We start from the raw sequence: 23,930 nt of genomic DNA on the forward strand, positions 1-23,930 counted from the left end.
GCTAGTTTCATGGCTGAATGGGGATTTGAGCTCGGGTCTCCCCGGTCCTAGTCCAGCATTCTAACCACTATACCATGCTGGCTCTTTAGTGCCAGGAGAACTTATTATTATTAATTATTATTATTATTATTTATTTATTACATTTATAAACCGCCCCATCCAGAGGCTCTGAGCGGTGTACAATAACTTTTCAAAAGACATAAAACCCACTTATACTGTGACCTGCACAACTTACCTGAAGGAACAACCACACTTACATGTTCCTACCCATGCCCTGAGGTGATCTTTGGAAGCCGTCCTGTGGGTGCCTCCACCTTCAGAGATGAGGTGGGTGGCGGTGGGGTGCCGTGGGTCTCGGCCGTGGTACTTTGCTGGAGGTATTCTAGGTGGTATAGAAACAAATAAATTCTCTCCCTTGAGAGGCTTACCTAATGTCTGTATTCAAGTCAAGTTCTTTATTACGGTCTATGTCCAGTAACCAAAAATGAATGTCTATATTCTTATTCCTCAGGCTCCAGGCAAGGGCCTTTTAATCCACCCAGGCCTTTTAGAAACACTTGTTTTTAGTGCTGTTTTAACCACTATTTTAATGCTTTTATGGTTCTGCAATGTTGTTTTGTTTGTTGTTTTAATCATATTCTATTATGCGTCTGTCTGCCTTTGTCTGACTGTCACATTTATATCCTGCTCTTTCTCCAAGGGGCCCAGAGCAGTATAGATGGTTATGTTTATCCTCACAACAGTCCTGTGAGGTAGGTTAGGCTGAGAGAGAAGTGACTGACCCAGGCTGTGAGGGAATTTGAACTTGGGTCTCCCCGGTCCTAGTCCAACACTCAAAACACTGCACCAAACATTGTGACAGAGAAACAATTCATGATAAAATCCTTCTATCTTTCAGCATAGTAAAACATTTTCCCATCTTGACATTATGTGGCATATAAATACCCACCACTTTCCTATCCAGAACCCTCCCCCTTTAAAGAAACAAACTCAACACAAAGCAAAAGATGAAGAATCATAGGATCACCCAGCCCCACAGAATCACCAGTCACAGAATCACCCAACCCAACAATTCCACAAAAGTGTTTGTCCCAATGCATACGGTTGTAAGAAAGGTTTCCAAATTACCTGAGCTATCTTGAAGTTGAACGAAAGAGAAGAAGAGGATGACCAGCAGCAAGGTGGAGGGACTCAATTACAACAGCAATGAATGTACCACTGAGAGACATTAAAGGCCAAGTTGAAGACAGATCATCCTGGAGAAAATCTATCTATGTGGTCGCTAAAAGTCAACACCGATTTGACGGCACTCAATCAATCAATCAATCAATCACCTTCTTAACATAAGTTTTCGCTTTCCCCTCGAATATAAATATTCATTAAATACTCTAAAACTGAATTCACACAGTCATATCTCATGTTTCGTTCCAGATGATGACTGCACCAACTCCTTCACGCCCAACCAAGTGGCCAGGATGCATTGCTATTTGGATCTGGTGTACCAAAGCTGGCAGCCTGTCAAGAAACCCGCCCCCATAGCCATCACGCCGCAGATCGTGGAGCGGGCGGGGACCTCCGTCACCCTGGAATGGTTTCCCCCTATTGATCAGCACTTCTTTGAAAGGTGAATGGGGGTGACAGTGTGGTCCGTGGCCTCGGAGGCTGAGCTGGGGGTGGGTGGGCAGGATGTAAGTCATTAGACCTACCGGTTGAGATTTGCAGTGGGATGGGGTGATATTCATCAGCCAAGACAGATAGATATCTTTATTTCGGTCATTGACCTGCAGTATCCTCAGCCAACACATTAAGTCCTATGGTGATCAAGGGTGTCTCTGCAGGATTTGAACAGTGAGCAGTAGAATCATAGAAGGTAAGGTTATCCTGTCTAGCTTCCTGCCCCAAAGCAGATTTATTTGTTGGTTTGTTGGTTGGTTTGTACACTGCCCCATATAAAATCCCTGGGCGTGGTTTAGAAACAATTAAAACGTTAAATCATATAAAACAAATTTTAAAAACCCGATCACTAACACTTTAAAACAAGATCATTAAAAGCCCGATAAAATAGGTGCGTTTTCAGGAGTCGCTTAAAAACAGCCCGAGATAGGGAGGTTTCGATTTCATTTGGGGGTGTATTCCGGAACTCTGGGGCAACCCTGGAGAACGCCTGGTTTTGGGTCATCACCACCAAATGTGCCAGTGCTGACCACAGCCAGACCTCCCTTGATGGTCTTAATAGATCTTGAACCTGGCTATGCTTGGCCCTAGCCCACTACACCATAGTACTGGGTCTCTGTATTGCCTATCCTAATAGACACAACCACCCAACAAAATCTCAGAGAAATGTCTGAGACCACTTGCGTAAGCAAGAAGCCCAGGGTCTGAAGTGGCCTTTTGTCTGCCCCAATCCGCTCCCTCCCCATCACCCTCTCTTTCTGCCTTTTCTTGAGGGGAAAGGGTAAATCAATTTCTCGCAATATGCATTTAATTTATATTTCATAAAGCAGTTATTGTATGTTGAATAAATTCCATCTGCCTGTTAAAAACCTATTGATGCAAGGTTAATTGTTATGTAACAAAATACATCTCTCTGACATACTTCTTTGACCTCAATCAGCGTGTTTTTAATAACCCATGGGCTAGTTGGCACTTAAGTGACTCACAATGGCTGGCTTGTTCGATCTAGGATTTCATAACAGAGTTATCATACCTTATGTAAACACAAGATTTCTTTTACAAACTCTTCCATTGGGGTTTCCATAGTGTGGAGGCGGCATAACTGGAGGATATCTAAGGAGACATTGTCCAGTGCTTATGTCATGGCTTTCTCAGTTTCTCGGACCTAGGATAAATAAATCCCATGGCATTTTCCCCCCTTTAAAAGGCAGAAGAGGGGAATCATTTGAACCTTTATTTTGAATTAAAAATGGAACTATTTTCAGTTACTGCATGTTTATCATCAATCTAACCCCACTTATGAGCGTGGAGTGGATTATGGTGTGGTGTAACTGAGACCTAAACTAGACATCACAGGGATATATGGCTGCTATTGAGCTGAGTCTGTGACCTACCAGTAATGTGTAATAAAGGGTGATACATGACATGATTAGCGATGGTGAGTTCCCCCTAGCTCAAATCAGATTGGCTCAGAATAGGCCAAATTGTTTCCCAGAAATTTAGCCTCACAACCCTGACCCTCCCACAAATGACCCTCCGAACCGCCTTTCCCACCTGAAATACATGGTTGTTGGTCATGGACCAGCAGTGCTTGAAGCAAGCTTTTTAGCTGGACTGTGGTTTTAAATGATTTTAAGGTCTTCATTTTTAACTTGTCTCTTTTGACCAGAGGCAGAAGTTTGGGACAGTCCACAAATCTGAAGAAAAAATACATACATAAATAAAATAAATATTTAAAAACTCCATATCAGTTACATAAATACCTGTGTAGCTCAGGGGAATTAGAAACTATGGGGCATATTTTGCTCAAATGTGTGTTTTATTGCAATTTATGCAGTAAATTAACAGTCCATTTAAAATCTCATATGCTGGTTAGGTCAGAGGAATTTCATATTTCGTATCTTCTCTCCGACAAAAATGTATGGGCAACTTTGTGTATTGCTAAATTTTGTGCCATGGGACACAAGGTGCATCAATAATTGTAAAGACTTCCCCTGTTATAGCAGATGATGATAGTTAAGTAAATGAAGCGTTTATGTTATATAGGTTTCTTTTGTTCCAGAATGATGTATTAGATTGACAGTTTCAGTTTGATGGTGGATGAATGGTGAGGGGTTTAATTCTGATATACTGGCCAATAACCGTATTAAAGATCGGATTCTGACAATACTGAGCTAGATGGACCAAGGGTCTGACTTGGTATAAGGCAGATTCCTATGTCCCTGAGGGCAAAATCTGCTCCCTACCTTAAGACAGTTGTTTTTTCAGGGGATGGCTTGGCCCTCACCAACAGGAATCCCACTGGGGCAGGGGGTATGTGCAGTGCATTTCTCTGCACAAGAACATGCAGAGATGCGCTGAACCTCCCCTCCTTTGGGACCTCTAGTATCCAAGGCTACCTCCTTCCACACAAGCCTTTCACAATGATGGGCATTGCACGCCTTTCAATTAAATGAGAGATCAGAGTGGAAGCAGAGGGCAAAACGAAAAGGCCTGTTCATTTCCTGGCTGCATCTGAGCGCCGTTTTAATCTTGTTATCCCCAGCCATTGATTTGCAAGGGTACTCCTTGATATGCACCAGCTTGATGCAGGCGGGTATTGTTAATGGAGTGACGGCAGAGCCCCGTTTGGACAAGACAGCCCCGAGTCCATCTTCCCAACCGGCTCTTCATTGCAGAGACGGCAGTCATTTCCGCTGTTCCGTTGATCGCTATCACTCTAATTCTCCCACAACAGCAGTGATTTGTGCCGTACAGATCTTCTTGATTTACATAATTGTAGGGGTCGTGATATGCTCATTGGCCCAGTGGGCTTTAATTTCCCTTGAAAATTTACACATTTCTCGGGAGTGTGGGAGGGGTCCTGGGGCTCCCTGTAAGCAAGAGGTGAGGTTTCCGTTCCCTCTGAAGTTGGGCTTAGAGAGGGTTAGGGTTAGAGGATCAGATTGCTCTCATCCCAGTCTAGGAGCACGCCACTCCTTTGAGGTAGGCTGCCACCAGTTGAAGACTCCCATTTCTCACAAGCATACTTGCCAAAGGCTTGATTTTAAGCATGATGGAACAAAAGGCGTGCTTTATAGTTCTTTATGAGTCTGCCCAAGTGACTATAATTTAATGGGGTGGAGAGCTACTCTTGTGGAGTGAGCATGGCTTGTCCCCTTTCCTAAGCAGGGTTCACTTTGGTTTGCATTTGGATGCGTGTGAGCACTGTCAGAGATTCCCCTTAGAGGATGGAGCTGTATCTCAGTGGAAGAGCATCTGACTGAAGGCAGAAGGTCCCAGTTTCAATCGACATCTCCTCTCCAGGTAGGGAGAGATTCCTGCCTGAAACCCTGGAGAACCACTGCCAGTCAGTGTAGGAAATACTGAGCTAGATGGACCAGGCGTCTGACTTATGACTGACATAAGGCAGCGTCCTATGTACATTACTTGTCTGATATTGTGGTCAGATAGACTTCAAATAACTAACAGTGTTTTTAAAAAAAACAACTCTGTGGGATGCTGCAGAACCCAAAGTTGTAGCCCATTTGGGACAGAAAACCATCATCAGATCCTTTTGTGGCACACAGTTTGAGAATCACCCTGCTAACTGAGCAAAGAGGCACCTTTTAAAGTAGTGATTCTCTTATATTTAACAGAGTTAGAGTAACAATTCAGTCCTTATACATCTCCAGTACAGCATCTGTTGCTGGTGTCTATTTTCTGTTTCTTTTTAGATAGTGAGCCCTTTGGGGACAGGAACCATCGTATTTATGGATCATTCTGTGTCAATTGCATTGAGAAATTTTGTTTAAGAGTGTGTGTATTTGTAGCTACAGTGCTATTTCTCATTTTTCATTTATAGTGAAACAAATTAGTAGTTTCAACCATACAGTACTATATCGCAGTTCATCAATCTCCTCCAATAAAAACACAGTTATTATCAGAGGACCTGCAAAATACCTGTATAAATTATAAGTACAAACAACAGTGTTTACATAATAAATATTTTTAATGGTTCTAGCCTAGTTTAACTGGATTTAGCATTATCAATAAAACTTCCAATGGGAATCCATCTTTCCAAGAAGTAACATTTGTAATTCATGTATTCCACGACATGTGCAATATAAAGAAACACCAGTAAAGGAAAGTTTTCCACCTTTTCTTTTTTCATTTATTTGTTTGTTTGTTTGTTTGTTTGTTTAGTACATTTATATACTGCCCCATACAAAAATGTCCCTGGGCGGTTAACAATATAAAACTATTAAAACAATAACATGATTAAAACAATATAAAATAAAATAAAAACTCTAAAACGGAAGCTTTAAAACTATAAACTAAAAGCTTTAGGTCCTTCTTTAAAACATTCAAAGAAGGGGAAACTCTAATTTCATTAGGAAGTCCCGAGGCAACTCTAGAAAAGGCCAGGGTTCGAGTCGCCACCAACCGAGCCGGTGGCAACCACAACCAGACCTCCCCAGATGATCGTAACAGGCAGTGGGGTTGATGAAGAAGGCTGTGTGACCCCCCAGCGATGGCCCCAAATTTGTAGGAAGGCAAAGGTTAAAAAGTTGGGTGATGATTCCCCAAGAATCAGAGTGAACACCTGATTCTCTACTCAACCTCTGCCATGGGGAGAGTGCGTTTCACCAAAAGACAATGTCTTTGTTTGCCATGTATGTGACCCATTGCTTTCAAGTTATACTTTGAAACCTGCAGTCATGGGTTTTGTGGTCTGTTTGCTAGAAGGTTGCAGAAGGCCAAAGAATACATTGGGTCTCCCCTGCCACACCATGCCATGAGTAAATGGGGGTGGTAAAAGGTAAAGTGTGCCATAGAGTCGGTGTCAACTCCTAGCGACCACAGATCCCTGCGGTTGTCTTTGGTAGGATACAGGAGGGGTTGACCATTGGCTCCTCCCATGCATTCTGAGATGATGCCTTTCAGCATCTTCCCATATCGCTGCTGCTCGATATAAGTGTTTCCCACAGTCTGGAATACATACCAGTGGGAATTCAGACCGGCAACCTTTGGCTTGCTAGTCAAGTCATTTCCCTGCTGCACCATTAGGTGGCAAATGGGGTGGGGTTTAAATTCAACCTGACATCTTATCCCATTTTATTTGGCGGAGTAAGCAACTCGCTCAACTGTTACTAAGTTGTTGCATGTTCTCTTTTTATTATTATTTCCTGGCCTCCTAGAGAAGTGGGATCAGCATGTGATCTGTGTGTGGAAGGCCGAATCCTCGTGCAGTATGCCTTCAGTGCCTCTTCGCCAATGCCGTGCGACCCTTCTGGCCATTGGAGCCCACGAGAAGCAGAAGGTGGGTCTAACTTACTTTGGGGATGGGAAGAGGAATGGGAAGGGAAGGAGGCTGAAAAGTGGAGAGTTGGGTAAGAAGCAATAAAGGCCATGTTGCCGAAACTCATCACTAAGTTGTTTAAAATGCGAATTTGCCCAAATTTCAAAGTTCGGAAGCACTCCAGACAAGAAGGTATTTGTTGAACTCTCAATTTTGCAATAATGAACAATAACTAATAAGCATTTTGACAATACCTCAATCTTAACTGTGCATGACATCTTCTGTGCTTGGCTACAATGGTAAGGGAAGGGAAGAAAGAGAGAGAGAGAGAATGAGAGAGAAGAGAAAGGGAGGAAGTTTATTTACATTTCCCCCCTTGAATTGCTCACTCAGTTTCACATGAGAGATCTATGTGATCCTTTTCTTATTTCAGAACTTGCATTAAAAAAGATGAGGGAATTTTTTTTAGTCTGCAAGATAAGTTAATGTTGTTGTTGTTTTTAAAATAATAAAACCCGAAACCAACATAACAGATCATCCATCTCAAATTGGACGATATTCCAGTAAAAGATTATGCCTGCCTCCTAAATAAAAATGTTTGGCCCCTAAGCAGTTCCACTGCTGAACTGAGGTGAGTCTCTGTGGAGAGGGAACTCTCACAGTTGTGGTGCAGATAAGGCCACATTCTTCACCCCAGCTAGCAGATAGGATATGATGCCTGGGGCGGGCAGAAACTGGAGCAGGATATCTCTCATAGATTGCAAAGGGTGAGGTTGAGAGATCCATATGGAAGTCCTCTGGATGAGGGATTTTTCATTGACTGAATAGTGTTCTGAAACACAGAGTTCGCCACTTGCCCCATCTGCTGCAGAGGTTAGTTATGGATCTGTTTTAGAGCCTGGTTACACAACACAGGAAGCTGCCGTATACTGAGTCAGACCACTGGTCCATCTAGCTCAGTATTGTCTTCACAGACTGGCAGCGGCTTCTCCAAGGTTACAGACAGGAGTCTCTCTCAGCCCTATCTTGGAGATGCTGCCAGGGAGGGAGTTTGAAAACTTCTGCTCTTCTCAGAGTGGCTCCATCCCCTGAGGGGAATCTCTTACAGTGCTCACACTTCTAGTCATATGCAACCAGGGCAGACCCTGCTTAGCTAAGGGGACAAGTCATGCTTGCTACCACAAGACCAGCTCTCCTCTCCCAGAGGTAGCTTGGCTTTAAGGAACAGAAAGGTCTGGCAAGAACTGAGCAGCAATTGAAGTCAAGCTGCAGCCGGAAAGGGAACGAAGCATATCCTTGTATTCACCCCCTCCCCGGTGCAAAACCCAGCTTTGTTTGGCTCAGAGATGCCTCCAGCTTTTGTGAAACCCTAAGAGCCAAGCGAGTGTTGCCAGGAAGAAAGCTGATCTGTCTGATCAATGCAATTTGCATTGGGAATGAAAAGGAGGATTGGACAGGAGAGGCAGAAGCTGCATGCAGATCAAGGGGAATCGATAGGGCTTGCTTTGCTAATCAGAAGTGGGTGGGTGACAGACAGCTCCTGTTTACTGCTTTGAGTTTTAAATGCCCTGGTCGAAGGCTTAGTTTTGTATGGGGTACTTATTACTAGAGAGCATTCAGGCTTCCAGCTATATCCTTCCTGAGTAAAGCTGAGCTGAAAGATCTCTGTTGAGAATATTTGGATCAAACATGGAGGGGGGCAAAGCTGGGGGCAAAACAGACTTACTCTTTCATGATCTCCCCCTTTCCCATGGCAATTGCCAGTTTTGCCCCCGTTGGTCCCTGGTTCTCCAGCTGAAAGGATAAGGTAAAAGATGGTGGGAAGGACCTCAGCTGAACAACCACTTCCAAGTGAAATAGACAGTACTGGGCTAGAGGCTGGGCTCCATAGGGAAGCTAATATGTTCCCATGTCCAACAGAAGCTGTTTGTATGTCCAGTATAAGCAATTGAGCAGCGAGACCCTAGCTGGGAGAACACATTCCCCAAGTCCAGTTATGACTGCTTATAATTTGAGCCAAGCCAGGAGCCTGTCTGGATGTGGCTTCTGAGCAACTCCAAGGGTAATGGAATCAGGCATGTTGCCACTTTTTCAATGACTGCAGCCATCAGCAAATTTTCAAGTTGATATTATCTGCACCCCCTGGCAAGAGAACATCTCCTACTATATTGCCCAAACAAAACCCTTAAATATGATAGTGCCTGAAATGTGCAAAATACATCAGTAACGGAATCAGAAACAACGCCCAAAAATTCTGGTTCCGACATATTTTGCACATTTCAGACACTATCTATAGTATATAAGGTTTTTGTAAAAAAAAAATATGGCCGTAGAGTAGGACATGTTCTCTTGAGAGCGGGTGTGCGTAATATCACTTTGAAAATTTGCTTATGGCTACAGTCACTGAAAAAGTGTTAACATGCCTGATTCCGTTGCCCTTGAAATTGCCTTTCTGCAATGTGCAGTTTTGTAAGCCTTCACTACCTGCTGGTGTCATTTCTAATTGTACCTTGAAAGCTCTGTTCTGGGGCGCAGTTCTAGCTGGAACAGACAGAGCATCCCTTACCCATTGCCTTGTGCTGAAATAGCAAATGGGTATGAATGACAAGCAGAGCAATTATTTGGGTGGGAGTCTGCAGATGTTTGAAAGCGACTGGAAGGTTAACAATCCTGGGAGTCCAAGACCGGAAGCTGAGCATTAGGGACCACTGTTCGTTGAGCATTTCATGTTAGTTTAATGCCTTGCTGTAGGAAAGATTTGCAAAGGTCCTTTGTGCCGAGATTTTTTAAAAAAAAGGTTTAAAATGTTTTCTTGTAGGATATGCAGTTTCACCAACACAGGGCCAAGAAAGCCCTTTGGGTCTCCATTTCCCCATGTTTTGTTCCTTCCTTCCCTCCCCCCACCCACTTCTCCCCACCGCCCCTTCCCCAATTTGGGATTCTTGGCCGTGAGCCAAGGTTTCATGCAGATCTGTGTGCTCTCAGGCTCAAAATCCAAAAATTTGGATATGGGCGTTGCTTCCAGTAAACTCATTGGCTGGAATATTTGGAGAAGTAAATGCTGAGAGAGAAAATACATGCAAGGGAAGACAGTCCACTGGGAAAGGCACAAACCACCAGCAACTGGATCCCAGTACTTTTCCGATTCTGCAGAGCCTCCAGCTTTTCACAGATGAACACAGGCATGCTTCTAACACCCCTGTTCTCCCATTCAGGACAACTGCCTGAACTTTCTCCTCTGTTCAAGATAAGTCCTGAGCCAAAAGTTCTCATAAAATCATTTTCAGCTGAAGTGGGGGTGGGTGGGGGCTTCACTGGAAAATGTTCAAAAATACCCCTTTGCACATTTCTTCTTGACGGCTGCTTGCATTTCATGGTGGCTGCTCATGGCGACGTGCGCGCACTGCACACGTAGTACGCACTGCACGTTCCCAGACGAAGACGTCCGTGTGGTGCATTTGCTGCTTGCGTTGATCAGACGTTGGCGAGAACCAGCGGGACTCCCAAGAATGTGGTTAAGTGTGAGGGAAACAGCCTGGCATCTGCCAAGTGAGAATGTTAAGGAAGGCGAAGGAAGCAGTACTAGGGAGGTATCCGGCATCGTGCCTTGTAGGCTCACTCTGTGGCTCATGGCAGCTTCAGGGAGGGTGAGGTTTAAGCCAAGGAACTGGTGCAGGGGAGAGAGATCAACCCCTCTCCCCTCCCCATACCATGGCCCCAATCCAAATCAGAGGCCCCATGAAGCTGTTTTGTTTTAACGGGTAAAACTTTGAAAAGGGCGGTGTATATCATAGCTCCCTGAGTGCTCTACGATTCAGACAAACAAAACCAAATGTGAGAAGCCTCCTAGGTGTCCCCTCAGGCAGCAAATTACTGAGGACTAGCAGAGGGAGAGATCCCCCTCACTGCAGCCTGCAGCAGAGTAGCTCTCTGACACCCATTTGCAAGAGGCACTTCTCCATGCAAAGCTTTCGAGAAGTACGAGGAGAGAAGAGGACCTGCGGGCGACCTCCCGGACATCCCCTGCCCCATTACTTTCAAAGCTTTCAAAGATCAGCTTTGAAAGGGGGATGGCCCCCACGAAGGCCCCGGCATTTGGTGCCTTGCCCGGGGGCTGCAATAATGTGGGCTACCCTGAGTGTGCTCTCTGTGGGTGGGTATCAAACCTTGCAAAAAGCATCTGACTCTCCTTAGAAAAAGGCATTGGGAATTCAGGTCATTGGACACCAACATCATGTCTGGGTTGGCCTCCAAAGGCATAGAAAGAATTCCCAGTGAGCTGCTCCAGCTGTGTCTGGGGACTGGGAGATGGGGATGGGGTTCAGGTGCTGTGGCAGGGTATCTACTTTTCCTGCTGAAGGCCCAGGTTCGATCCCTGGTTTCAGAGGCAGAGATCCCTGCCTTTCTACCCTTGTAGGCAATACTGAGTTAGCTGATCAGTGGTTGGAGTCGGCTGAAGGCAGCGTTAGATGTGAGGAAGGGCTCATCATCGCTCCGTGGCAGAGTGGCTCCTTGGCACGCAGATGGTCCCAGGTTCAATCTCAAGCTGGGAAAGAGAAACCTCGTCTGAAATCCTGGAGCGCCACTGGCAGTTTAGTGGTTCATAAATCAGTGTAAATCAGGCCTGCACAACATGAGGCCCGGGGAACGGATCCAGTCCGCGGGGACTTGTTTGCGGGGCCTTTTTTTTTTTTTTTTTTGCAGGTAGGAATATCCTGTGGCAACAGCCGGAGCCGTGAAGAGCTCTTGGCCTTTCCCACTGATGGGTGGCAACAGCCTGTGGTTAGAGTGCTGGACTAGGACCGGGGAGACCTGAGTTCAAATCCCCATTCAGCCACGAGACTGGCTGGGTGACTCTGGGCCAGTCACTTCGCTCTCAGCCTAACCTCCTTCACAGGGTTGTTGTGAGGAGAAACTTAAGTATGTAGTACGCTGCTCTGGGCTCCTGGGAGGAAGAGTGGGATATAAAATGTAAAAATGATTTAAAAAATAATCATGCAATAATAATAATCTCCCCCGAGACCGGAGCCTGCTGACACCCTCCCTCTCCACACCTTGCCTTTCCCCCAGGCTCCAACCTTCTGCCCCTTCACTTCTGAACAATTTAATAATTTAATTTAAATAATGTTAATGTAGTAATAATGTGCATTTGTTTGTTTGTGTAAACAAACAAATAGATCATAGAAAAAAATCAATCCAGAATTTTCACTTGAGGCACAAATGACCAAAGTATCCTACTTCGGACACATCATGTGAAAACCCAGCTCCCTTGAGAAGTCCATAATGCTGGGAAAAGTGGAAGGAAAGAGGACGACCAGCAGCAAGGTGGACAGACTCGATGGCGACAGCCATGAATGCACCACTGAGGGACCTTCAAGGCCAAGTGGAAGACACAGATCCTCCTGGAGAGAATCTCTCTATGTGGTTGCTAAGAATCGACACTGACTTGACGGCACTTCATCATCATCATCATCAGTCAATTAATGTGCATAAATTGACCTCGGCCCCACGCAGCAAATCATGGCTGTTCCCAGCCTACCGGGGCATTTGAGTTGTGCACCCCTGGGATAATACTGGTCCTGGTGGACCAGTGGTCTGATGCTGCATAAGGCAGATTTCTGTATTCACGAAGCAGTGGTGTTCCTAGGAACATATCCAGGAACACAGAAATAGAGGAAGCTGCCTCATACCATTGGTCTGTCTCGCTCAGTATTGACTGAGTAGTGGCTTCTCTAAAGTTTCAGAGATCTTTCTCAGCCCTAACTGGAGCTGCAGCCTGACATTGGACCTGGGATCTAATCATCATCATCATCATCCATCATCATCATCACCAGTCAATAACACCTGTCTGACTGTGTAAACAAAAATAAATAATAATAAAAGATCTACAAATTGAAATTGAAAGGCTGTGACAGAAGAAGACTAAAATAATCCCAGTAGTAATTGGCGCCCTGAAGGTTCCAAAAGACCTTGAAGTGCACCTCAACACCATCGGGGCCACAGAAATCACCATCAGCCAATTTCAAAAAGCAACTTTACTGGGAACAGCCTATATTTTGTGATGATATCTATAATCATAACAACAATATTGATAATAAAATTCAGCCACCTCAGGTCCTTGGGAAGGACTCGATGTCTGGATAAAACAAACCAGACAATAACAACTGTCTGACCGTGTAAACAAGAAATAATAAGAAGAGGAAGAGGGAGAAAAGGTGCAGAAGAGGGCAACCAAGGTGATCAGGGGCCCAGAGCACCTTTCTTATGATGCAAGGCTACAACACCCGGCTATTTAGTTCAGAAAAAAGATGACTGCGGAGAAACATGATAGAGGTCTATAAAATCATGCATGGTGTGGAGAAAGTAGATAGGGAGAAATTCTTCTCTCTCACACATAACACTAGAACCAGGGGTCATCCCATGAAACTGATTGCCAGGAAATCTAGGGCCAACAAATGGAGGTACTTTTTCACACAACGCATAATCCACTTGTGGAATTCTCTTCTACAAGATGTGGTGACAGCCAACAATCTGGATGGCTTTAAGAGGGGTTTGGATAACTTCATGGAGGAGAGGTCTGTCGTTGGCTACTAGTCAGAGGGCTGTAAGCCACCTCCAACCTCAAAGGCAGAATGCCTCTGAGTACCAGCTGCAGGGGAGTAACAGCAGGAGAGTGGGAAAGCCCTAAACTCCTGCCTGTAGGCTTCCAGCGGCATCTGGTGGGCCACTGTGTGAAACAGGATGCTGGACTAGATGGGCCTTGGGCCTGATCCAGCAGGGCTGTTCTTATGTTCTTAATTAATAATAATTAATAAACTTTATTTGTTAGTTGCCCCATAACACATTGTTCTCTGGGCAGCTCACAACAGAGGATTAAAACATACAGTAAAAACACACAATAAAAACACATATTAAATCATAACAGACAAAAAAAGTGGGGAAAAACCAAACCAAACAAAATACAATACAAAGCAGCTGAAAAGCTCATTTTAAAATTAGTTAAAAATTAGATCAAATCTGAAAACCAGAAGTTAAAAGGTCTGGGTGAACCAAAAGAGGTCTTTATCTGGCATCTAAAAGAACAAAGTGACGAAGCCAGGTGAACCTTACTGGGGAGGCTGTTCCGTAAATGGGGTGCAGAGTCTACAATTTGATTTATGCTGACTTGGGCTTTTGCTGCCTTGCATGAGCTCTGCTGACGTTTTCTTATGTAGCTGACAATTTTACAATTATACGCAGTTTAAAGAGAGTCAATGTTGCACCCTAATCTCTCTATTACCTTTTCTCCACGGTTCCACTCGCCCTGTGCAAAACGAAGGAACGTTTTCGGTTTCCTTGTTTCCTCCTTCTGTTACATTTGGACACATCTCCCTTCTCTGTTTGTTTCAATTTGGGGTTGCTTCTGTCAGTTTGTATGCTGATGCAGTCTGCTATCTTCTGGAGCCCTTTCTCCGCACACTGTTCTCTGGGCTTTTTTGTGTGTATAGGGAAATAAAATACGACTTAGGCAGGATGTCCTGTGAGGAGACCTGGTCCCATGATAGGAAGCATGAATTTTCCGCTTTGCTAAGCAGGGTCTGCCCTGGTTCCCACTTGGATGGGTGATTACATGTGAGCACGTGAAGTTTTTCCCTTTAGGGGATGAGGCCATATCTCAGTGGGAGAACACCTACATTTTCCTGGATGGGCTTCCCCCGCTCTAGAAGTCGCACCCTGCTGGAACTGCATCAGTGATGAGTGCTTTGCCATGTCCGTTTAAAGGAGATAAACAGGGTGAAGCCATTGCTCAGTAGCAGAGCATGTGCTTGGCATGCATAGGAACATAGGAACACCCTTGGTCTGTCTAGCTTAGTATTGCCTACACTGACTGGCAGTGGCTTCTCCAAGATTTCAGGCAGGAGTCTTTCCCAGCCCTACCTGGAGATGCCAGTGACTGGACTTGAAATCTTCTCCATGCAAAACAAATGCTCTTCCACTGAGCTACAACCCCATCCCTATATAACTATGTGTTGCCAGTTATTGTTATGTAATCGTGGTTATGCGCTGTCGGCATGGGCAGAAATAGAGTCTCTCAGAAACCCCAGGATTCCATTTTGCAACATCTCAACCTTGATTTTTATTTGCCCTTTTCTTTCCTCATCCAAGGTCACCCCGATGTGGAGCAGCCGTGCAAAGCCAGTGTTAGAACTTGGAGTCCCAATGCTGCCGTCATGAGGCAGACAGTCCCACCGGTCTGTCCTGAACCTCAGGGCTGCTACTTAGAGCTCATGTTTCAGTACCCTGTGATCCCGGAGTCCCTGACCATCTGGGTGACCTTCGTGTCGCCTGACTGGGATTCCCCTGAAGCGGTGAATGACATTAAGCTCTTGATGGTCAGTGGGGGAAACATCTCCCTTGGGCCACAGAACTTCTTCTGCGACATTCCCATGACCATCAGGCTGGACCCTAAGAAGGTGACCGAGGAGGTCTACGGCATTCAGATCTACACCTTAGATGAACACCTGGAGATTGATGCCACCATGATCACATCCATCCCACAGAGTGCCTTGTGTGCCAAATGCCGGCCCATCTTGTACAAGGTGGTCCGGGATCCTCCCCTCCGGAAAGGCTCTCCGGTCATCATCTCGGACCTCAGCCGGAAATTTGTAGACACGTAAGTACCATAAGCCAGATGAGTGTGGGAAAGTCCAGCTCAGATGCAGTGCAGAAGCTCAGTTGCATTAGAGCATTCTCTGTTTGTTTTTCCATCTGAATGTGCCTCCATAATTCAACCACGGTTCAGTTTGGCCAAGTCAACCGAGTCTTGGAAACAAGGTGTACAGTGGGTAGTTTGTTTTAAGTGTGGCTGAATTTGCCATTGTGTTGCTTCGGAATCGACTCCCAGGCTTTATTCTCGGCTTGCTGCACAGAGCAGGAGAAACAGCCATGGACTGGGCGAATGGTGGAAGTGGGAGGCAAGGAAACAACTCAGCAGGAAAACAAATGGTGCTGCTCTCCGTCATCTGGGGAGGGAATTCTCCGCTTGGTTTTGGAAGCTTGTTTAGAAGCTTCCATGGTGCTGCTTTGCATCGGACAGGACCCTGTGTTTATCTGTTGTGTGGCCTTTGATTGAAAGTGCTTTTGAAAAATAATAATAATAATTATTATTATTATTCTCCTTCCCCTCCTCCTTCCCCCTCCTCCCAATCTTATACTGTTCTAAGTGGGAGAGGAACATAGGAACATAGGAAGCTGCCATCTACTGAGTCAGACCATAGGTCCATCTAGCTCAGTATTGTCTACACAGACTGGCAGTGGCTTCTCCAAGGTTGCAGGCAGGAGTCTCTCTCAGCCCTATCTTGGAGATGTTGCCAGGAAGGGAACTTGGACCCTTCTCCTCTTCCCGGAGCGGCTCCATCCCCTGAGGGGAATATCTTACAGTGCTCACACATCAAGTCTCCCATTCATATGCAACCAGGGCAGACTCTGCTTAGCTAAGGGGACAAGTCATGCTTGCTACCACAAGACCAGATCTCTTCCCTTGCATAGATTCCCATACAATCTATGGCCAGCCAGGGCCTCTGCTGACCAGGGATCTAGAAACATAGGATGCTGCCTTTTACCGAGTCAGACACTTGGTCCATCCAGCTCAGCACGGCCTATACTGACTGGCAGTGGCTTCTCCAAGGTTTCAAATGGGGGTCTTTCCCAGTCCTACCTGGAGATACTGTCAAAAATTGATCCTGGGACCTTCTGTGTTCAAAGCAGATGCTATCCAAATGAGCCATGGTGCCTTCCCAAAATAGATAGATAGATATTTTCCAGAGTACTTCGAACTATGCCTTCTACAGGGTACATAGGAAGCTGCCTTATACCGAGTCAAGCCCTTGGTCCATCTAGCTCATGACTGCCTTCACTTGGAGAGTCGGCGACTCACCAAAGTTTCGGGCAGGAGTCTTCCCCGGACCTACCCAGAGATGTGGCCAGGAGTTAACTTGTGCGCTTTCTTCATGCAAAGCAGATGCTCTGCCTCTGAGCTGCTGCCTCATCTGGAGGATAGTCAGAGTTCTGGGAGCTGCACAGTTCTGAGAGAAGCAGTCAGGTGAAGGGGTCAGGACCTTGGATAGCTCCGACAAGAGAGGTGGCTGCAGCACTAGATCAGATGTTGCTCCAGCAAATATTTGGAGCTGACCGAAGGTTTTTATAGCTGTTGCCTAGGTAGAGTGGTTTGGTCCGCTCACCTTTCGATGGGAAAGCGTTTGTGGATTTTCAGGGGACTTGCCCAATTTTGTAGATGCTGAATTTGGTGACTGGCAGGTCTTCAAGGGATTCCTTGGATTCAGAGGATAGAAGTAGGCCTGTGTGCTCAGGTCATAGTAGAGAGTCCCAGAAGCATGGGGTCACTTGGGCTATGAGTTATAGGGTCTTCACCCTATGCCCTCCTCCTCCAGTTGTGAGCAAAGAGGTGAATCTACACAGGGTTAGGGAACCAACCTGAGCCAGGGAGGAGAGCTGGCCTTGTACTAGCAAGTATGAATTGTCCCCTTTGCTAAGCAGGGTCTGCCTTGGTTTGCATTTGAATGGGAGACTACATGCGTGAGCACTGTAGGGGATGGGATGGGGCTGCTCTGGGAAGACCCTCTGCATGCATGCTTGCATGTGGAAGGTTCCAAGTTCCCTCACGGGTAGCATCTCCGAGATAGAGTTGAGAGAGACTCCTGACTGCAGCCTTGGAGAAGCCGCTGCCAGTCTGTGTAGATATAGGACATAGGAAGCTGCCATATACTGAGTCAGAGAATCCATCTAGCTCAGTACTGTCTACACAGACTGGCAGCAGCTTCTCCAAGGTTGCAGACAGGAATCTCCCCCAGCTGTATCTTGGAGATGCCAAGGAGGGAACTTGAAACCTAGATGCTCTTCCCAAAGCGGCTCCATCCCCTGAAGGGAATATCTTGTAGTGTGGTCTCCCGTTACTTACACATGTAGTCTCCCATTCATATGCAGCCAGCGTGGACCCTGCTTAGCAAAGGGGACAAGTCATGTTTGCTGTCACAAGACCAGCTCTCCTCCCTGACAGTACTGAGCTAGATGGACCAATTGTCTGACTCGGTAGAAGGCAGCTTCCTATGTTCCGGTGTTCCTATAACTTAGCACCAAATCAGAGATGATATGGGACAGATCTCCCTCCATTTTCATTTTAACCTAAAGCTGCCACTTGCTCTCAACTGGAGGAGTGGAGTTGGAAAGCGGGGTGAAGTCACTAAGGCTGAATACACACACACACACGCACACGCACGCACGCACGCACGCACGCACACACACACACCAAGAATTCCCTGCTCATGTCATGAAGTGGGAAAGTCATTTTGAGGATTTTTGGTGTGAGAGTTGAAGGGACGTAGCTGCAGCCGTGTTCCTCCTTATGACCACTACAACCCTTTGACATTTTTTTGCACCCAAGTCCCTTCGTTGCAATGCTGTGTCAGCATGTAATGCTGTGGTGAGGAGAACGTAGCTGCAACCAAGAACTCGCCACTCTGCATTGAGGTCATGCTCATACATGGTGTGATGGGGCCTGTTTTAGTTTATAGGCTGTATCTGTTGGAGGTGAAAACCCACTGCAAAACAGACGCCAGAAGCAATACTCAGCTGGGGGGACATTTCTGTATAGGTCTTGTCCACTCAATATCTGCATTTTGAACCACAGCCTCTTTTGTGAGAGCTGGTTGCTGAGCTGGTCATTTCTAGCCTCTCCCCCCCCCCCACCGCCCCCTGCACTGTTTCCACTGTGGATGGGTGCAAATAGCATCTCCAAAGGGGCTAACTGGCTCCGGGGAACAGCCTGGAGGAGAATCAAGCCCCGCTCCTTCCCTCGGCTTCAGTCAAGTTTGGAGGGCCCCACCAGCATGCCTCTGTTTTTGCAGTAAAAATGGAAATACCAAGGGGGAGTTCCCACGTCTCATCTGATTCGACACATAGCTGTCTTTCCCCACTGCCAAGATGCAGGCCTGGAAAATGTGAAGTGATAATGAGAGGAGGGAGCTTTTGTGCTTGTGTCGGGTCTCTTCTTGATGGCTGAATAGCTCAGCTGTCAGTCTGGCCATGGGCAGGGGCCCCTAGATGCTTCAGGACTCGAACGCAGAACCCAGAGACTCAAGCAGACCGCCAAGAACCAGGGGACAGGAGGTGAGGTGTGCCCTCTCATCTTCAGGGGCAGAAACCGACGAGGATCACACAGCAAGTTCTCGGTCAAAGTAGGATGAAGTAAAGAGGCAAGCTGAGTAGACAGATGGGAAACAAACCGTGTCCCCTGTAACAGGGGTTCCCAGATGTTGTTGACGACAACTCCCATAATCCCCAAGCAGTGACTTATTGCAGCTTGTTGACTGTAGTCAACAACATCTGGGAATCCCTCTTACAGGGATCACTGGTCTACACCGACTGGCAGCAGCTCTCCAAGGTTCTAGGCAAGAGTTTTTCCCAGCGCTACGTGGGGATGCTGCCAAGGCTTGAACCTGGAACCTTTTACATGAAAAACAGACACTCTACCACTGACCTGCAGCCCCATCCCCAGTAGACTAGATAGGAAGCTGCCTTATGCAGAGTCAGATGGTTGGTCCATCTAGCTCAGTATTGTCTACACTGACTGGCAGCATCTCTCCAGAGAGTTTCAGGCAAGCCTTTCCTAGGGGATGGCAGGGATTGAACTTGGGACCTTCTGCCCGCAAAGCAGATGCTCCACCACTGGGCTATGACCCCATCCCCATCCTAACCCAAGTAGAACATGGCGCCCCCCAGCTGATACCCCTTTAGGATTATAGGATTAAATGTCCTAAGCCCTGGGTATTTAAGAGAACTTTGAGAGGTCCGTCTCCAGTTGCCGCCAGCTTGGCTGGTGGCCACATGGGGCCAGGCCTTCTTGGTTGCTGCCCCGAGACTGTGGGATGCGCTCCCTACTGAAAAATGGTTTTCCCCATCTCTGGCCGTTTTGAAAAAGTGCTCGAGAACCCACCTCTCCAGCCAAGCTTTTTCAGCTTTTTAAATTTTTAAGTTTGAACCTGTCTTTAATTTTTAGATTGCCATAATTGTTTTTAAGACTGTTGTGTACGTTTTAAGTTGTGGTTAACTGCCCAGAGATGAGAGTTTGGGGTGGATGGATGGATGGATGGATGGATGGATGGATGGATAGATAGATAGATAGATAGATAGATAGATAGGGGGTATATCCATGGTAGAGAGCATCCTAGCTTTGTGCCCCCTGGACCCATTCATTCTAGCCTCTTGCTACCACTTTGGACTCTGTCGGGATGTTCCTTCGCTTGCAGAGTTTGGCAGGTGGCAAAACACCTGCTGGAGGTCTGTCTGCCCTTCAGCCAGCGGCTGTTCCCTGGGCAGGTTGCAGCCACGAGCCAGCCGTGCTGGCTTGGCACGGCGCACCCATGCAGAGGCCGCCCTGCCTGCAGTCGAGACGCCCTTCCTCTGCCTTGCAGTTGGCTTTGGGTCAGGCACCTGTGCACCTAGCATGGCCCCCGCAGTGTTCGAGCCTAAACTCCAGCCACTGCTGGACGCGGTCCACTGCTGAGAGGCACAGCCCCAGCTGCCCGTGTTAGGACATTCCTTCCCACTCATCCGTCTCCCGAATCTGTCTGCCCGTCTCCTTGTCTTCTGAAGCCCAGCCAGCCAGAGGAACGCTGGGGATCCAAGCACCCAGACGTGGCTTCCAGATCCACCTGTCCAAAGGATAAGGAACAACATGCGGCCCCACCCTGAGCAAAATGCAGGGCCTCGGGTAGAGCACGTTCCTGTCATTTCGGCTTGGGGAAGCATCCTGTTCATGGCGGATGCATGGCTTCTGTCCCCCTACCAGCCCTAAGATTGGAGCCGATACCCTCAGACTGGATTGTAGTTCTGGGAATGGGCTGCCGCTCAGGAGATTGCTTTTGTGTGCAGAATATCTCAGGCTGCCATTCCTGGCGGCAGCTCCCGACAGGGTTGGGAAAGACCCTTGCCTCAAACCCTGGAGAGCAGCTGCCAGTCAGGGCTGACAATCCTGAGCTAGGTGGGCCAAGGGTCCGACTCAGTAAGCAGCAGCTTCAGATAGTCATATATTTATGTTGCCATGACTCAGTGGTAGAGAATCTGCTCTGCGTGCAGGAAGTCCAAGGTTCAGTCCATGACGGCGTCTCCTCCAGGCAGTACTGGGGAAGAACCTTGACTTGAAGCCCTGGCGTGCCCCTGCTGGTCAGTGCAGTCAGTATTGAGCTAGGTGCAGCCAATGGGAATGGTTGCCTGCTTGCCCTCTCTCGTGAGCGTGCCTTAGAAGGCTTGGGCATTCTAAGGACGCTTGGACAGAACTGTGCAAATCTAGGGTTCCAGGCAGGAGTCTCCCCAGCCCTACCTGGAGATGCTGCCAGGGATGGAACCTGGGACCTTCTGCATGCAAGCAGATGCATTGCTACTGAGCTACAGCCCCAGCCCCATGCTGCTGATCAATACATCCCAGTGGTCCCAAATTCTAGTGTCAGGGGAGAGGTCGAACAACTTATCTGCCTCCCATTTTCTCAAGCACAAGCCAGAATTGCTATTTCTCTATGTAAACGGCTTTGGAAACTTTTGTTGGAAAGTGATATATAAATATTTGTTGTTGTTAGAGGCTGCTAATGCTTGCATCTGAGGGAGCTGCACAGGGGTGACCCCAGGTATTGCAGTGCCTGAGGTGGGGCTCCCAATGCTGGCTTGCCCCATAATTCTGGTAGGGGCGGCCACCCCGTTCAAAACTAACCGGTGCAAGTCTGCATGTCTGCATGTTTGCATGTTGCACAGAGGTTGGGTGAAAGGGAAGGTCTCCAGTGGCAGCCTTCTCCTCCTTCTCCTCCTCCTCTCTCCTTGTGCTTCTTGCAAGCTTTGGAAGGAGTGCGAGGAGAGACATTCCCTGCAAAACTTGCCATGGTCAGAATAGTATGGGAGGAGAGCTGGTCTTGTGGTGGTGACCATGAACAGTCCCCTTTGCTAAGCAGGGTCTATTTAGCAAAATAGTTTGCATTTGAATGGGAGACTCCATGTGTGAGCACTGCAAGAGATTCCCCTGCGGGAATGGGGCCACTCTGGGAAGAGCAGAAAGTTCCAAGTTCCCTCCCTGGCAGCATCCCCAAGAGAGGGCTGAGAGAGATGCTCCTGCCTGCAACCTTGGAGAAGCCGCTGCCAATCTGGGTAGACAATCTTGAGCTAGGTGGACCAAGGGTCTGACTCAGTATATGGCAGCTTCCTAGGTTCCTATGAGTCCCAAAGAGTTGGAGACACCCTAACATTCTGCCACCTATGACAATGGTCTCACCTTGCCTCATGAAAAGGCCGCCCCTGGAGTGGCAAGCAGAGTTGGTTGACTGTCTTAAAAAGGAGAAAGCTCTTGGGAAAGGTGTAGGAAGGTCATGATCTGAAGCTGAAATCATACCCATGCGTATGTAGAGATTGAGAGCAAATACTTGAAGTAGAACTCTTTATAGATGTGCTGAATTAAGCTGTCCTTTTTTTTGTAAATAATTATTTCCCTGCATCATTCGATCTCGTACACTGGGTTCTACTGGCATATTTGAGCAACACCAGAAATCTCCTGGGAATAACAAACAGTTTTTTTTTCTTAGCTTGATTGAGGGAAGTCATCTCAGGCAGACGTTGCTCAACAACTTTAAAAATAACTTCCTCTCTTATACTTGGAAACAAACTCTCAAAAAAAGGGGGGGAACCCACTGTAGGGATTAATAACAAATGTATTGCCTCTATTTTTAGCAGTATTATCAGTGGGCCCAACTTTGTTTTTCAGCGTTGAGTTTTCAGTCTGATCAATATTTGGAGGATTTAGGGTTTTAAAATTGTTTCCCCACTTTGTTTGGATCCTGGGATAAAATGGGCTTTTAAAATCTGCTGTTTGGTCTGGAGCAGAGTGTAAGAAGGTGGTCCATTGAATAAATAAGTGGCTTATTTAATGAGTCAACTTGCAAAGCTAATTAACAGTACTGCGCTAGACGGGCCAAGGGTCAGACTCTGCAGAAGGCAGATTCATCTATATGTTGCCACGACTCAGTGGTAGAACATCTGCTTTGCATGCCAAACCCGGCTTACTGTGGGTTTTTTAAAGGGTGGGGAGGAGGCCCGTGGCAATAGATTCTGTTCAATTATTAAGGAATTGGACCATAGCTCAGTGGCAGAGCTCCTGCTTGCTATGCAGAAGGTCTCGGGTTCAGTAACCTGCATTTCCAGGTAGACCTGGCGAAAGGAAAGGAAAGGTTGTGCCGTTGAGTCGGTGTCAGCTCCTGGCACCCACAGAGCCCCGTGGTAGTCTGTGGTAGAATGCAGGAGGGGTTGACCATTGCCTCCTCCCGCAGAGTATGAGATGATGCCTTTCAGCATCTTCCTGTATCGCTGCTGCCTGAGAGAGGAGTTTCCCATATTCTGGGAAACACACCAATGGGGATTTGAAACCACAGCCCCCTGCTCTCTAGGCTGGTTGCTTATTATTAGATGGCTCAGACCTGGCGAAGACCTCCCAAAAGGCAGCCCAGGACAGCCACTGCCAGTAAGAGGAGGGGGGTGGGAACAACCATCACCAAAGCTCAGTAGTAGAGCATCTGCTTTGCATGCAGAAGGTCCAAGGTTCAGTCCAGGTAGGGCTGGGAAATACCCACGGTTTTATTTCTACCCTGCCCCTCGAGAGTTTTACTGGCCAGGGTGGGTCACAAAGACCAATAGACAAAAACAGAGGTGGTCTTACCAGGGCCGGGCTGGGGGCACTGAGAGGGCAGTGGAATGTATGTGGGGAGGGCACCGGGTTTTAAGCAGAATGGGTGCTTAAGGGTGGGAGGATTTACTGCTGCCGAGTGCGGCGGGGCTCAGGAGCACCCTGTGGGTGGGGCGCACCGGGAATATGCCCTGTTGCCCTGTGGGCCAGTCTGTGCCTGGGTCTTACCCCTGGACTTCCGGGCCAAAGTCCAGGGCCTCC

The 23,930-nt window shown here is 47.1% G+C and overlaps 1 protein-coding gene across 1 annotated transcript in view; it reads left to right on the top strand.

The window, feature by feature from the left end:
* PAPPA (pappalysin 1) overlaps nt 1-23,930 on the top strand; it is a 195,709-nt gene that overhangs the window by 63,042 nt on the left and 108,737 nt on the right. The window contains exons 5-7 of the mRNA XM_053281794.1: nt 1,432-1,624; nt 6,855-6,976; nt 15,101-15,608. Of these exons, the coding sequence (XP_053137769.1) occupies nt 1,432-1,624; nt 6,855-6,976; nt 15,101-15,608 (823 nt within the window). The remainder of the gene's footprint in view (nt 1-1,431; nt 1,625-6,854; nt 6,977-15,100; nt 15,609-23,930) is intronic.

Source organism: Hemicordylus capensis, chromosome 17 (genome assembly GCF_027244095.1).
Source record: "Hemicordylus capensis ecotype Gifberg chromosome 17, rHemCap1.1.pri, whole genome shotgun sequence".
NCBI lineage: Eukaryota > Metazoa > Chordata > Lepidosauria > Squamata > Cordylidae > Hemicordylus > Hemicordylus capensis.